We start from the raw sequence: 15,622 nt of genomic DNA, 5'->3' as shown, positions 1-15,622 counted from the left end.
AAACAACATCACTGATCTGATTCACCGGCGTAGCGGTCCCTCTCTCCATTAACTCTCTAGCTCTCTCGACCACAGCTGCAAACTAAGTAGCACAGCGCCAATAATACCGTAATAATAATAATAATAATAATAATAATAATAATGAATAATGCATTCATAATCGAGATGGGATGTGACAAGGGCGTTGACCAGAGTCAAAGTGCTGTTAGAGGAGAGAGATGGGCAGGCAGGGAGGCGTGATTGCATTATTAACCTACACATTTAATGACCTTATGTCGGAATGGCGGGACGTTTCCAAAAAAGGAAAGTACCGCCATTCCGACAATGGAAACAAAAAATTGTCGGAATGGCGGGACGTTTTCAATTAATGGAAGTGCCGCCATTACGACAATTAGACGTCAATGTCGGAGTGGCGGTATGTCGGAATGACCCGCGGATACCCTCGCCGGCGGATTGCCCGCGTCGGCATCGCTCTGGGTTCCCAACAACCACGGACATCGGCCGGGCTGTGTCTTCTGCTGCACGGCTGATGGGGCTCCATTTCCGGCGGGGCACGGGAGCCCATACTCGCCGGTGGGAGTGCTGCGTCAACATCGCTCCTGGTCCTCAACAGCCACGGACGCCAGCCGGGCTGTGTCATCTGCCACAGACGGGAGCTTCTCCGGCCACCGGTGCAACTGGTAACGTCATCCAACAACATCTCTTACACCTTGCTGGGGCTGCCGCGGTCACCAGAGGGTCCGCACCGATGACCTGCCGCCGAGCAGCGGGGGATTGTCAGCGGCACTGCTCCAGGCGTTGTGACGGGGCTCCGCTCACCACGCGCGGCTTAGCAGTTGGCGGAGCTCTGACCTCCATGTTGGATCCCGGAGTTGGCGAGCAACAACATCTTCTGCACCTGTCCGGGGTTTCTGCGGTCACTAGTGGCCAAGCAGCTGGCGATCGCCAACACCGCCCAAAGCCACCTGTGGTCGTGGTGTCCGTGCCTCTTCCAGTGACTGGTAAACATCACCAACACACACCTGGCATCAGGCGAGTCCCAAACAGAAACCCAGTAATAAAAAGACACCGTTCCTCAAAACTTTTTCAAACATTAAATAATGCAAGATCAGTCTGGGACCTGAAATGTAAGAAGGGGCTACTCGGTGGACACTTAAATGTTCGTAGTATGGTTCCTAAACGAGAACAATTGGAGCACCTGCTGAACAACTTCTTCACCAGAAGCCGCCATAGTAATGCCTGATTATCAGGTTTTTAGGAAAGTTAGGGACCATGGGAAAGGGGGGGGGGTTCTATTGTATGTCAAAAACACTCTCAACTGTAGTCAGATAGAACTACCTGTGCATATTAATTTAGAATGTATCATGGTAAACATTTCTCTCTCTGCCAAAATGTCATTTATTGTCATCTGCTTGTATCGTAAACCCACAGCCAAAGCAGATTTTTATGATCAAACTCAAGACTCTAATTAAATCATTAAATCACAATAAGGAGATCATTCTGGTGGGTGATTTTAATATTAATTGGGACAGTAAGAAAGATAGGAAAAATCTCAAGACAATTACTGATTCTTTTGATTTTACTCAATTAATTGACCAGTCAACCAGGTTAACAAATCATTCTAAAACTAAAATTGACCTGTTGTTCTCAAATAGGCCAGAAAGAATTTTCAAAACCCATAACTTTATCACGGGAATCTCAGATCACAATGTGATTTTCTTTTCCCGGAAACTCAATAAAAATCGTTTCTTAAATTCTCACACACAACTATCTAAGAAATCTCCACATTTCCAACTTTATTCCAAAGAATATCAACAACAAAATGTTTAATAAAGCTCTTAAGGAGGTGGAATGGGGTGATTTGATCTCCTGCGATGATATAAACCAGAGCGCTGACTGTTTTTCTCATAAAATAAAGAGATTCTGCTGTCCTTTTCTAGAAGAGGGAGCGCTAGGACAAAAAAATCCAGCTCCCTCCCTTGGTTTAATAATGAATGTCGCTCACTTTCAAAAATTAGATACCAGTTGCTTAAAAATTCATTGAAGACTGGTCTAAATTATTGACCGTCAAAAATTTACCTCAGCCCGAAATAAAGTAACATTAGCTCTACGAAAAGCTAAAGCACACTTTTTTTTAAAAATAATTGAGAGCTCTAAGGGAATTCCAAAAAAAGTGTGGAAAGAAATAATAGCTTATCTGGGCGGCAGACCAAAAAAGGTAGTACTGGATTGGAACTTAATATCAAGAACCAGTTAGTGAAAGATCCAGCTACCCTGGCTACAGAGTTCAATTCCTTTTTCATAAAATCTGTTCAAGAAATTTCATGTCTGTTCAAGGCTCCTGACTGTGTCTATCATCCTGTTAACCTTGAACAGCCCGTTTTTAATATAATGGAAATCTCCCGAAAGTGAGGTAGGGAAAATTATTGCCGCTCTTAATAATTCTAATGCGAAGGATGATTATGGATTTCACACAAATTTTTTAAAAGCTAACATGGAGTCTCTGGTTTGTCCCATCACACAGTTGACAAATCTGTCCATCAGACAATCTGCTGTCCCATCTAATTGGAAAGTGAGCGTTATAAACCCTATTTTTAAATCAGGAAGTAAAACTGAACTTAATAACTACACACCCATCAGTTTTCTTCCTGTAATCTCCAAAATATTGGAGAAATGGATAGCCACTCAACTAATAGAACACATCAACAGTGGTCTTACACAATTAGCTACATCCGATGCAGTTTGGTTTCCGGGCGCACCATTCAACTGAATTTGCCATAACTATGTTTTTGGAAAAAACCAAATGTTTCCTGGACAGGAATAGTTGTGTGGGAGCTGTTTTTTTGGACCTTAAAAGGGCCTTTGACACGGTCAACCACCGGGTACTGCTGGCTAAGCTGTCAAAATTTAATTTTTTCTGTCCAGGCCCTAAATTGGTTTGAATCTTATCTGGCTGACAGGAAGCAGTGCGTGGTGGTTGGCGGTGTCAAATCCCCTTACCTGAGCTGTCCAGTAGGGGTCCCCCAGGGCTCGATACTCGGACCTCTTTTATTTTCTTTGTATATTAATGATTTATTTGATGTTTGTAAGGGTGTTAACGCACAGCTGTACGCGGATGACGCGGTTATTTTCACTCCCGCTAAAAACATGACAGAGGCTGCACAGATCCTCACAACAGCTTTGTCTCATGTTCAGGATTGGCTCGCTAATTCATGTCTTGCCTTAAATGTTAAGAAAAGTGTATGTATGTATGTATTTTGCTAAACAACCACTCAGGCCGGATCATTCTGGTGTGTTTCTGAAAGGGGAGGAGCTTGCCTTGGTAGGCGAGTTCAGATACCTCGGAGTGATTCTGGACCCTACACTTTCTTTCAGAAAGCACATTAAAAAAGTAACCAATTCTGTTAAATATAATATGGCAAATTTTAGACAGATAAGAAATTCATTAACTAATAATGCAGCTCTGATGTTCTTACACTGTATGATTTTCTCACACATAGATTACTGTTTTACGAGTTGGTCACTGGCATGTACCACCGCACTTAAACCAATAGACTCTCTTTACAAAAAAGCCCTAAAGACTCTGGACAAAAAAACCTTTTTCGTTTCACATCTGCAATGTCCTTAAAAAGTACAATTTTCTAAGTTTTCACAGTTTTAAAATGTATAGAATGGCCTGCTCTGTGTATAAATGCTTTCATGGTTTGGCTCCACCACCACTGAAAGAGTTCATCAAAAAAAGAACAGTGAGAGGCATGAGCACCAGGGCTTGCGAGAGAGGTGACTGCGAGATTCCCCACAGGCGCACCTCATTTGGGAGGAACGTGCTGTCTGTGGTGGGGGGAGGCATTTGGAACAGTCTTCCCTCCACTATAAGGGAATGTCCCACTTATTCCTCTTTTAAAGGGAATCTTAAGCAGTGGCTTAAGGACACACAAGAGTGCGACCATTAACTGGACCTGGGGCGATATGACTGATTGTTTACTTACTGTGCTGCCTGGATGTTGTATTACTGTTATGTCTTGCACATTAATGTTTGTCCTGTCCTAGTACCGTGTCTAACATTGTTTTTATTGTTTTGTCTTTCTTGTCTGTGTAGTGCACTTTTATGTATTTCGCTATATGTATTGTATTTATTGTTTTGTTTTTATTCCTTGTGGTGTACTGCTGTATTTTATTTATTTATTAGGGACGTCAGACGCAAATTAGCCGCCTGGCTATAATCCGGCATATTTTACAGCAGTATTTCTTTTAGTTATACTAATGTTCATTAATATGCACTGTCCCTATTCAAATAAATGCTATTACTATTACTATTACTATTACTATTACTATTAAAATCAAACCGTTTTGAAATCGGACAGAACTGAGCAAGTTATGGTCATTATAGCAGAACATGCAGCAGAGGCTAATGCTCTGAGGGAGAGAGTTGCCCGTCCCAAGATGGCCGCCGTACTGGCTACGCTTTGTCATTGGGAAACAGCTGCGGGTGAGTCATCAGTCTTCTTATATATAGGCTCGTTCGAGATGAACTGCGCCTCGTCTGGACGGTCGGCGAGAGCAGGCGGCAGCAGCAGCGGGCGGTGACAGAAAGCTGCAGTCAAGTCGGACAGTTTCCAGCCGCCGTCAATACAAACAGGAAGTCACCAAAGTATATATTTCTTATGCTGTACTGCAATTGTCCAATAAATAACCAATATATTTCTCAGGATATAAGTTTGATTCAATGTGAATATATTTTTTAAGCAGTATGCCTACAACATGAGATTCATATAATCTAGCATTATACAACAACACGTAGTGTTTGCAGTCCTAACTAAGAGCCAATCAGCTCATGATCCGGTGCGTTTCCCATCATGCCCTGAGGCTGCAGGCGGTTGCAGTCGGTGGAGAGCAACTGCGGCGCCTGGCTCTAAAAACTGCGGCCGCCTTGATCTCGTGAGGTTGTCGTTGCAGGCGCGTGCATGACGTCAGAGCAAGTCGGGATCAAGTCGGACACAAATCTAACCGGCATGCATTGTGCGCTGATCACCGGTGATCGATTCTGCGCACGCCTGGCTCATCTCGAACGCACCTTATATCTATGTGGAGGACCAAGGGGGTAGATCGGACTACACGCAGGCGTAGCTCACAGTCGGCCATATGAGGACGGGCAACTTGCTCTGACTCTGGCTGCAGTTACAGTGCAGTAGATAGGTGATCCAGTCATCTGCACTAAAAAAACGATTCATAACTCTGTGAAAAATAAATCAGTATAGCTATTAGCCTACTTTAACTATTTGCATAATGTCACTATAATGTTACTTTTACAAAAAAAAATACATTATTAAAATTATCCGTGATTCTAAATATGCTGGATCATAACTGCATACGTTCATAAAAATCAAACCGTTTTGAAATCGGACAAAAACTGAGCAAGTTATGGTCATTATAGCAGAACATGCACCATAGGCTTAAAGCAGAACTATGCAGGATTTGGGCTGTAATTATTGTGGCTCAGAGTCACTGTGATGGTTGAGTGACCTGTTATGAAGTGAATGGGGTCTAGGCCAATGCGCTCACCCCCCCACTGGCTGAAAACCGCACTTGCAAGATCAGTCGTCCGTCTCGGTGTTACAAATCTCGTCAATGGATAGAAGTATCGCGAGAAACTGCTTTACGGCAGTACGAGATAAGAACGCATATGCGTTTGAGTTCGGAAAGTCGGAGGAAACCATGGAAACATGAAATGTTTACTGATGAAGTTCAGCTTGTGGCTAACAGGGAGCTAATGCTAACACAGATACACACACCATGGGTCTTTTATAAGATAATGTAATACATCATGACACACACACACACACCTTCGCGTTTTGGAACCTTTATTCCTGTGTGTGTATGTCTGTGTCTTTGTGCCTGTGTGTGGCTGTATTAGCGTTAGCGCCGTGTTAGCATTAGCTCCGTGTTAGCATAGCGTTAGCTCGGTGTTAGCATTAGCTCCGTGTTAGCATTAGCGCCGTGTTAGCGTTAGCTTGGTGTTAGCAGGGCTTAGCAAACAGCAGTAAACACAAGCACGTGTAGGGGGGGTGGAGGAGGTGGCGGCGGCGAGTTTTTTTTTTTTTTTTTTACGACAGTGACATGTGCCTCCCAGAACTGTGGGGGAGCTCCAGAGAGGGAAAAAAAGAGAAACCAACGAAGGAGCGAGCTATTTCCGGCCGAGCTGCATAGTTCTGCTTTAATGCTCTGAGGGAGAGAGTTGCCCGTCCCAAGATGGCCGCCGTACTGGCTACGCTTTGTCATTGGGAAACAGCTGCGGGTGAGTCATCTAGTTCTTATTAGGGCTGAAACGATTCCTCGAGTAATTCGAGTACCTCGATTACAAAAAATGGTCCGAGGATTTTTTTCTGCCTCGAGGAATCGTTAATTTAATTGTAGTTCAAGCGGCCGCACGGACTTTCAATGTGGCACAACGTGCGCCGTAACGTAACCTATGAACGTAACCGTGCACGCCCCCCCCCCGCGCGGCCGTTGGGGAGGGGGGCGGCGGCGGCGGCGAGGCGATGGCCGCGATGACGGGGGGACGGTGGCGAGTGGCGACAACACAGCAGAACAATCCTGCCTAGGACCTATCCATGGTTAGGCTACTTAACCAAAGTCTCTTGAAATATCAAACAAAGAAAAGGACTATGGACTGTGGAAGTTATCATGACGTGAACCATCTGTTGCGGTGAGACCGTTGATTAGGTAGAAACCTTAACGGGGGGGCGGACGTGGGTGTTTGACTGAGGGAGAAAAAGGCGACAAAAAGACAGAAAATGTCTCTCTATAGGCACTCTAGTTGTAACACGGCCCTTGCATACCACAGCAGCACGTCTTCCATGTTGCAGCATCTCCACAGAAAACATTTTTGATATCTTGAAAGTAATTTAACTTAATTTATTTTTATTTGTGTTTTATTTATTCTTATTTATGTTAGCAGCAGTCGCCTCTTTAGTAATGTTTCAAGACCAGAAAATACTTGCTTGTGAATTTAAGAAATAAAAACAGTTGATTCTACAAAAGGAAACCAATTGGTCATCCATTATTGAGTGAAATATGTTATTTTCTCTTGTTTATTCATAATTGCTCTTTAACCAAGCAAAAATACGTTTTATCCGATTACTCGATTAATCGATGTAATTTTCAGTAGAGTACTCGATTACTAAAATATTCGATAGCTGCAGCCCTAGTTCTTATATATATCTATGTGGAGGACTGCCTTGTCGCTCACTGATGATGTCATCAGCTAGAGACGCAGACCAGAGTCTTAAAGGGATAGTTCACCCTAGAATGATATTTCGCTCATTATCTACTCACCCTCATGTTGACTAAGGGCTGGAAGAAGTTTCAGATTCCTCCGTGGCTTCTCTGAGTTACAGGGGGTCTCGGCATAGCAGTGCATGTCCATATAACGGTTGTAAAGGGACACCGGAGCTCTTCGTAAAAAAAACACACACCAAAAAACATCCAAATACCTCCATGATGCTCGTATGTAATGTCCGTCTTGTGCTGAAGCCCCAAATTGCGTAATTGTCCCGAAAAAAATTAAATAAGTCTATATTTTAAGCTTGTTTGTAGCGGAAGCTTCTCGAAGCTCCTCTTCCTGGTCCGTCCAAATCTCGCGTGATTTGCGCCGGCGTCAGTGCGGTTACTGCGAATCACGCGAGATTTGGACGGACCAGGAAGAGGAGCTTTGAGAAGCTTCCGCTACAAACAAGCTTAAAATATAGACTTATTTAATTTTTTTCGGGACAATTACGCAATTTGGGGCTTCAGCACAAGACGGACATTACATACAGGCATCATGGAGGTATTTGGATGTTTTTTTGTGTGTGTTTTTTTACGAAGAGCTCCGGTGTCCCTTTACAACCGTTATATGGACATGCACTGCTACACCAAGACCCCCTGTAACTCAGAGAAGCCACGGAGGAATCTGAAACTTCTTCCAGCCCTTAGTCAACATGAGGGTGAGTAGATAATGAGCGAAATATCATTCTAGGGTGAACTATCCCTTTAATTACTACCATACAAACCTACCACCAGAGGGAGCTAAACACAAAATGGTCACAATAAAATGACTAAGGCAGCACAGTGCGTGTGAGTGTGTGTGAGTTACTACGGGGGGTGTACCATCTTGTCACAGAAAACCTGCATGTTTTTTCTCCTCATGTCCTACACTAGAGAACTTGTTCTTTTCATCACCAAACGAGGCTGCTCTCTCTCTGACAGCTGATCTCTAAATACCATAAAGCATAACATGTATGGAGGAGAGACGCCCACTTGTTTATATCTGATATGCTCCGCCACTGGCTCCATCTAGTGGCCGAATTAAGAATTTGGATTTGCGTTAATGCTCCTTTAATCGACAGGAGTATCTAAAGAGTCATGTGATGTGATTTGCTGCCACAGATGAAATAAATTCATGAGGAGTCTCTGACGTCTTTACAGCAGAAATAAACCAGAGAGAAATCTGTCAAACTCTAAAGAATGAGATCTGTCAGAGACGATGAGCTCAAAGAGACTGAAGTGTTAAAACTGTTGATGTTAAAGAAAATAATGATGGAGGAACGACAGTGAGAGAGTAAGATGACTCACTACAGTGAAGGCTTCCTATAGGACATAGAGCTTTCTTCATTATTTAACATACATGTGATCAGGGAGCTGCCTACACCTGTACATGCAGGAAGACCATGATCTGTGTGTGTGTGTGTGTGTGTGTGTGTGAGAGAGAGAGAGAGAGAGAGAGAGAGATGTTATATGATGTAACAGGTTGAGATATTAAACGTCTTGTTTTCAGACCTTCACTCACTTAAATACAAAAATAACGTGTTACTGAACATTTCTGCCTCCACAACAAAAGAAGGAAGAAACTAAGGCCCAATCCCATTTCACCCCTTGGCCCTACCACTTACCCCTATCCCTCCGTTTTGCGCGTTCACGTGTAGGGGTAGGGGTGTCCCAATTCCCGTAAGGACAGAGGGGTAGGGGGAAGTGGTAGGGCTACATACCCCTCCAAACGGAGATTTTTCAGAGGCACACTCCAAACGGAGGGGTATGAAAAGTTTCCCATAATGCATCTTGCGGCAGCCGGCAGCGGTGGCTGTAAAACGAAAAGCTGTTTTATTTCTTGCTGTAGCGCTGTTATTACGTCACTTTCTTAAGTTTTAATATTTTTTCTTGCGATAAAGTAACTGTTTAGGTCCCAAATGTGCGGTTAGTTTACCCAAATGACGGCTGGTTAGAAGTTTGCTCCGACGATTTTTCGGAGAAGTGAAGCTCCAGGAGGAGCGGCTCCTCACAGAGACAGCAGCCGGCCTGCAGCGCTGCTCCGCCGGCCAAATTACGTCCTCGTCCCGGTCCCGCCGGGAGAGAAGGCGGTCGTTAATTAACTTATCCGCGGGTTTTTAGAGGTTTACCACCAGCATGTTAAATTCTTTTTAGCATTTAAATGTTGGTCTAATTGATGAAATCTGACAATTGTGGCAGTAGCATTAGTTTATTTGGATGAAAAGTGAAGCTTCATGTATCAGACAGAGGAGCAGGCAGTGTACAGAAATCACCACATTTACATCAGTAAATAAATGTTTTACAATGAACCGATCAGTCTGCATTAAGTTTTATCTTATTTTATGAAGTTATATGGTACACGGCTATTTGATTTCTAGCAAAAGCTCGCCGCATCAGCATACGTAAAAGCCAGTGAGACTACGTGATGACGTATGTGACTGTTGAAGGGGCGTCCCAATTCGGAGGGGTTGATTTTCTACCCCTACCCCTTGTAGCTCCGTTTCAAGGGGCGAGGGGCAAGGGGTAGGGGAAGGGGTAGGGGTAAAAAAGAGGAATGGGATTGGGCCTTAACCTGACTGTCACTGATGATGTCACTGATGGACTTACCTGAACAGGTGATCTCCTCGGTGAAGGAAGAGGAATATAATGATGAACACTCCCTCAGGGTAGATCCAGACTGAACACAGATAGTGTGGATCCCCCACACAGACCTCTCTGAGGACTCCTCTCTTCTTCTTGTTGAAACAGCGAAGCCACAGTCCAGATCTCTACAGACTAAAGATGCTGCCTTCAGGTTCCAGTCGTAGTAGAAGCTGACCACTGGTCTCCACTCTCCTAGTTTCAGCTGCAGCTGACCTGCACAGCGACTGGCTCCTCCCACCAACCTGACAGACTCTGAACACAGAGAAGAGAGTGAAGAGTAAAAGAAGTGAGTTTGATTCCAACAGAAATGAAGCAAATCCAACCTGTAGCTCCACTTGTACCTGAGCAGGTGAGTCCAACAGCTTTGCCAGGTGAGCAGCTGGTTCTAGTTGAGCCTGAGCTTCTACAGTCCAGGAGAGCTGACTCGTTGCCTCCACACTGGAACTCTTTGGTCCACATTGGAGCCTCCACTGCTCCATAGAGCGCCCCCTGGAGGACTGAAGGAGCCCCACAGCCAAGCTCCCTACAGACCACCTCTGCATCCTGCTGGTCAAAGTCATCTTCACACACTGAGGACCACCACTGGTCAGACTGGTTGGACTTGACCTCCAGTCTGCCTGAACACACACTGGTCCCATTCACCAGCCTGACAGAGTCTGCAGAGAGAGACACAACATTTAAACTTTGATCCTGACCTTTATTTACTGTCACATCAACTATAAAGTCATCAGCATGTGTCCAGAAATGAGTTCCTTCTCTGTCCTCAACACAACCATTAAAGAAACTCACAGTCCAGCTCTTGAGTCACAGACTCAAGTCAACCAACGACAACAACTTTGCTTTCTTCATTATTTAACATACATGTGATCAGGGAGCTGCCTACACCTGTACATGCAGGAAGACCATGGTCTGTGTGTGTGTGTGTGTGTGTGTGTGTGTGTGTGTGTGTGTGTGTGTGTGTGTGTGTGTGTGTGTGTGAGAGAGAGAGAGGCGGCGGCGACGACGACCAGAGGGGAACCGTAACTTTCGCTTTTAGCCATCATGTCTCTCCCTCGACGCAGAGGGGAGGGGGAGGGGGGGGGAAGTTACATGGTGCAGTTTCAGCCGACGCGAACCCGGCTCAGGCTGCAGCGGCAGCACCATTCAACCAATAGTGCCTCGATATACTTGCTGTAAAGTACGCGTACGCGAGCTGCCGCGCGTATCCTGTGACCGAACGCACATATCGACGCGAGGTGACGCGACGCAGGATACGCGCGGCAGCTCGCGTACGCGTACTTTACAGCAAGTATATCATTCTACCATTGCAATGAGTCTGGAAACATTATTTTAAGGCCGAAAAACTCAGCAATGTTACTTTAAAGAAAATAATGATGGAGGAACGACAGTGAGAGAGTAAGATGACTCACTACAGTGAAGGCTTCCTATAGGACATAGAGCTTTCTTCATTATTTAACATACATGTGATCAGCTGCCTACACCTGTACATGCAGGAAGACCATGGTCTGTGTGTGTGTGTGTGTGTGTGTGTGTGTGTGTGTGTGTGTGTGTGAGTGAGAGAGAGAGAGATGTTACATGATGTAACATGTTGAGATATTAAACGTCTTGTTTTCAGACCTTCACTCACTTAAATACAAAAAGAACAAGTTACTGAACATTTCTGCCTCCACAAATAAAGGAAGGAAGACACTAAACCTGACTGTCACTGATGATGTCACTGATGGATTTACCTGAACAGGTGATCTCCACGGTGGAGGAAGAGGAACCTGATGATGAACACTCCCTCAGGGTAGATCCAGACCAAACACAGTTAGTGTCGATCTCCCACACAGACCTCTCTGAGGACTCCTCTCTTTCTCTTGTTGAAACAGCAGAGCCACAGTCCAGCTCTCTACAGGCTACAGATGCTGCCTTCAGGTTCCAGTTCCAGTTGTCCACTGGTCTCCACTCTCCTCGTTTCAGCTGCAGTTCACCTGCACAGCGACTGGCTCCTCCCACCAACCTGACAGACTCTGAACACAGAGAAGAGAGTGAAGAGTAAAATATGAATGAATGAATTTTTTTTTTTCGTTTCATGCCACCACCGTGTTCCATCCCATATGAGATTACAAGACACATTTAATAACAAATACAAAAAAAAGACTAGACAGTCCTTCCTGTTGGTGTTACCTGCCACACAGGTGTGACATCAATAAACAACTTAAGATCACTTTCAGTATTCAACTATATGTCGCTCTTTGTCTCATTGCCCAAGCCTTTTCAAGAAATAAAGAAAATGCAAAAATATTCAAATGTAAAAGATGTTTTATCTTCTCAGCATCGTCTAACGTAACCACACAAATTGGTTATTTAGATCTACCTTACTAAACAGTTTTTGTCTTATAGAGTCATAGAAAGGACAGTAGAACACTAAATGAACTTCATTCTCCACCTCTTGGATGTCACATAAATTACAAATTCTATCGTTCTGCTGTGCCAACATATCTGCCTGTCTCGATATGAAGACCAAGAATACCAGCTCTCAATCTTTTCTTTTTAGACAAATTATACAAAATATAGTTTTCTGGGCCAAATACCTGTTTTATTTCACAGTAAGTACGCAGTTCTGGTTTACCCAAAGTATCTAATGCCCATCTATCTTTACTTTGTTGAAAAATAATTTCTTTTAATACATTAATCTCAACTTTCTGTTGAACTGCGCGGTGTTTCTTGCGCTGAACCCGGAGAAGGAGGCGACGGAGGAAAAACTTTCATTAGCTCATCTGAGCATATTTATTTGTCTCTCACAATTGCAGGTGCAGCATAACCCATTACTGACCACTACTGACTGAACATGGCTGACTCTCTCCTCACACAGGGAGAAGGGTGTGGCTTAACACAACATGTGACAACCTGACATTTGACTTCTGGCTTATCTGACTGCGACACATAGTGGCAGAAATAATGAACTGCAGTTCAGCAAGAGATAACAAACAGAACTTAATTTCTTCAATCTGTTATTGTAAAGCTGAGTACATAAAACTAAAGTGTGTCACTCAACACTTTCTCTTTGTTATAATAATGGTCTTCATATCCAGCTCTCAGCAAGATGTCATATATGTCCCTATCCCATGCCCCATTGGTCAGAGTGTCCCACTCAAAGATTTTTCTTGCAATCCTGTTACGTCCTGTTATGTAAAATAAGTGAGTTTGATTAAAACAGGAATGAAGCTAATCCAAACTGTAGCTCCACTTGTACCTGAGCAGGTGAAGATTAATTACTTTGGCTCCATCTTGTGGTAGCATGAAGAATGATACTGATATAAAAAAAATAAGAATGAAACCTTGATGTGCTGATGGAACAAACCCTTCGATCTTCTGGAGATGTTAATAAAGTAAATGGAGCTTCATCAGTGGTTGTTCCTCTTCCTACTCTCAAATTCACTCTATAACAAGACCTTCAGTAGCCTTGTAAACTATCCTCATTGCAATAATTCTACTTTTTTACTTTTTCACTCTGTAAACTCATAAATGTCAACAAGAGGATCTGTGACCAGGAAGGTGAAGGACCATCAGCTGATGACCAATGGGGACAGTGAAATTATTTCAGTGTTGAGACATAGACACTACACTCATCCATCCACCAGCACCTTCATGTGTCCTCATCCTCTCTGTTTACCTGTGGAGCTGTGGCTTCCTTCAGCCCAGAGTCCTGAGGAGAAAACCACAAAGGAAACATCAGTGAGATCTGTGAAGACAGCGACGTCACTAAGAAGCAGAAACAGTCACACCATCATACAGGTCAGGAACAATGAAATGAATCCCCAACACATCATTTGTTCAGCCTGACAGCTGAGTACCATCGGCTCCACGCTGCTTCATGTAAACAGTAACGTTACCTGCCCAGACATTCAGCTCACTGTTTGATGCTCTGTGTATTAGCACCTACCCTACGAAGGAGTATTAGGGCCAGCCAAAAAAAAAAAAAAACAGCCAAAAAAAAATAAAAAATCCAGCGCAAGGGAAAAAAAAACTGCAGAGGCTTGACCACGTACCACAACAAAGCAACAAGCGACTGTCGGCTCAATGACAGCAGCAGAGTGACAGACAGGCTGCCAAACTCTGCAGCGCCATAAAAGTGAACAATAAAGCTGATTAACTTTGACTCAATGCCGGAGTATGACAATGAAAAGAAGGAAACTTAAGCGGTACAGTAGGCCGACTTCAGAATCGGCACACGAATCACTTACGTGTCCAACCCCTGCTGCTAACGTACAGAAATCAGCAATGCATGTTCTTTATTGCTGTCCCCCATATCTACAGTATGGCTGCACCCCCCCCAAAAAAACAAACAAACAAACAAACATACACACACACACAATCATTTATAAGTTACATAGAGACGTTATATGAGCTAACGTGACTAAACGTGACTGGAGACACCTCCGTGACTAGACCACCGTGATCCAGGTCTCTGCCTCCTCCTGTAGTATTTACTAATACAAATACTATACAGGATATAGGCCTATCTCCTCTCCTCCTCTCCTGTAGTATTTGTAGTATTTAATACTACTACAAGAGCCTGTCTGTCACTCTGCTGCTGTCATGGAGCAGTCAGTCGCTTTGTTGTGGTACGTGGTCAAGCCTGCAGTTTTTTTGTTTTTTTTTGGCTGGCCCTAATACTCCTTCGTACCTACCCTAACTCTAACAAACCTCAGCAATAATATCTCTGACAACTACGTTACTGCTAAAACATTCACTTTTACACACACACACACACACACACACAGACATTCTGAATACACTTTTGCAGATTCATGTACACACACTCACAAATGTCAGTACACATTTACAGATTGTTTGACACATCTTCAAATCTAATTACGCACACACAGACTTTAAGATAAGCATTTGCAAATAATAAAGTAACAGTAATTCCTCCATCCATGTCCCTCAGTCCTACCTGAGCTCCACAGCAGCAGCAGCAGCAGCAGGTGATCCATGTCCATGTAGACGTCTGTCTTCGTCTCTGTCTCCTCTCTGACTGCTGGACTCGTCCTCTGCTCCTCTGTTAACCTCAGGTTTTATCTCTTCATCATCTACGTGTGGTGTGTACATCTTCTTTAACATGGCATGACTTGTTATTTCCTGAATGACAGTTTCACAGAAACACATCTGTGGCTTTATCATGACACCATCTCAACTCAATGTATATATAGTTCACCTGCTGCATAGAGTCACAGATCTGACCTTTGTATGAGGATTTTAACCCAAAGAAATCCAGATGTAAATGGACTAAAGTCTGTTCTGTCATCTACTTAAAACCCCAGAGAGACTGCCACACAACCTGCTGCTGGAGAGGAAACATGGAGCTGGTGCTGTTGGAGTTTCTTTGTCCCTTCTCTGGTTGGACAAGTCAGCCAAGAAGAAGACATGGTCCTGGTGGACCACAGGGACACATGGATCTACCTGTTGCTGAGCCAAAGTCTGGGGCTGATCGCTGGTCTCTGCAGGTGGAGAAACCACTTTCACCTGATCGACTAAAACAGCAGGTGTGTGTTGTTACGATGCCCAGACGCTAAGGGTCCATGTTGGTTAAACACCAGCCCTGACCTCAGGTTTGATCCTCAAATACTTTTATTTTAACTCTACATGAATAATAGTGACATTGAAACAACAGTAATAAAACACATAC

At 43.9% G+C, this 15,622-nt stretch overlaps 1 protein-coding gene across 1 annotated transcript; it reads right to left on the bottom strand.

Annotated features, from left to right (window-relative positions):
- Window positions 1-829: 829 nt before the first annotated feature.
- On the bottom strand, window positions 830-14,997 carry LOC146967089 (scavenger receptor cysteine-rich type 1 protein M130-like). The gene is made up of 4 exons (XM_085762167.1): window positions 14,891-14,997; window positions 13,607-13,639; window positions 10,017-10,200; window positions 830-1,022 (listed from the first exon to the last, which is right to left on the bottom strand). The coding sequence occupies exons 1-4, from the start codon at window positions 14,934-14,936 to the stop codon at window positions 830-832; spliced, it is 456 nt and encodes a 151-aa protein (XP_085618293.1). The 5' UTR covers window positions 14,937-14,997.
- Window positions 14,998-15,622: the final 625 nt, after the last annotated feature.

Source organism: Trachurus japonicus, chromosome 19, assembly GCF_045865225.1.
Source record: "Trachurus japonicus isolate A0001 chromosome 19, Traja_1.0".
Taxonomy (NCBI): domain Eukaryota; kingdom Metazoa; phylum Chordata; class Actinopteri; order Carangiformes; family Carangidae; genus Trachurus; species Trachurus japonicus.
The sequence above is the reverse complement of the archived record's forward strand: the minus strand, read 5'-3'. Positions and strand labels throughout refer to the sequence as shown.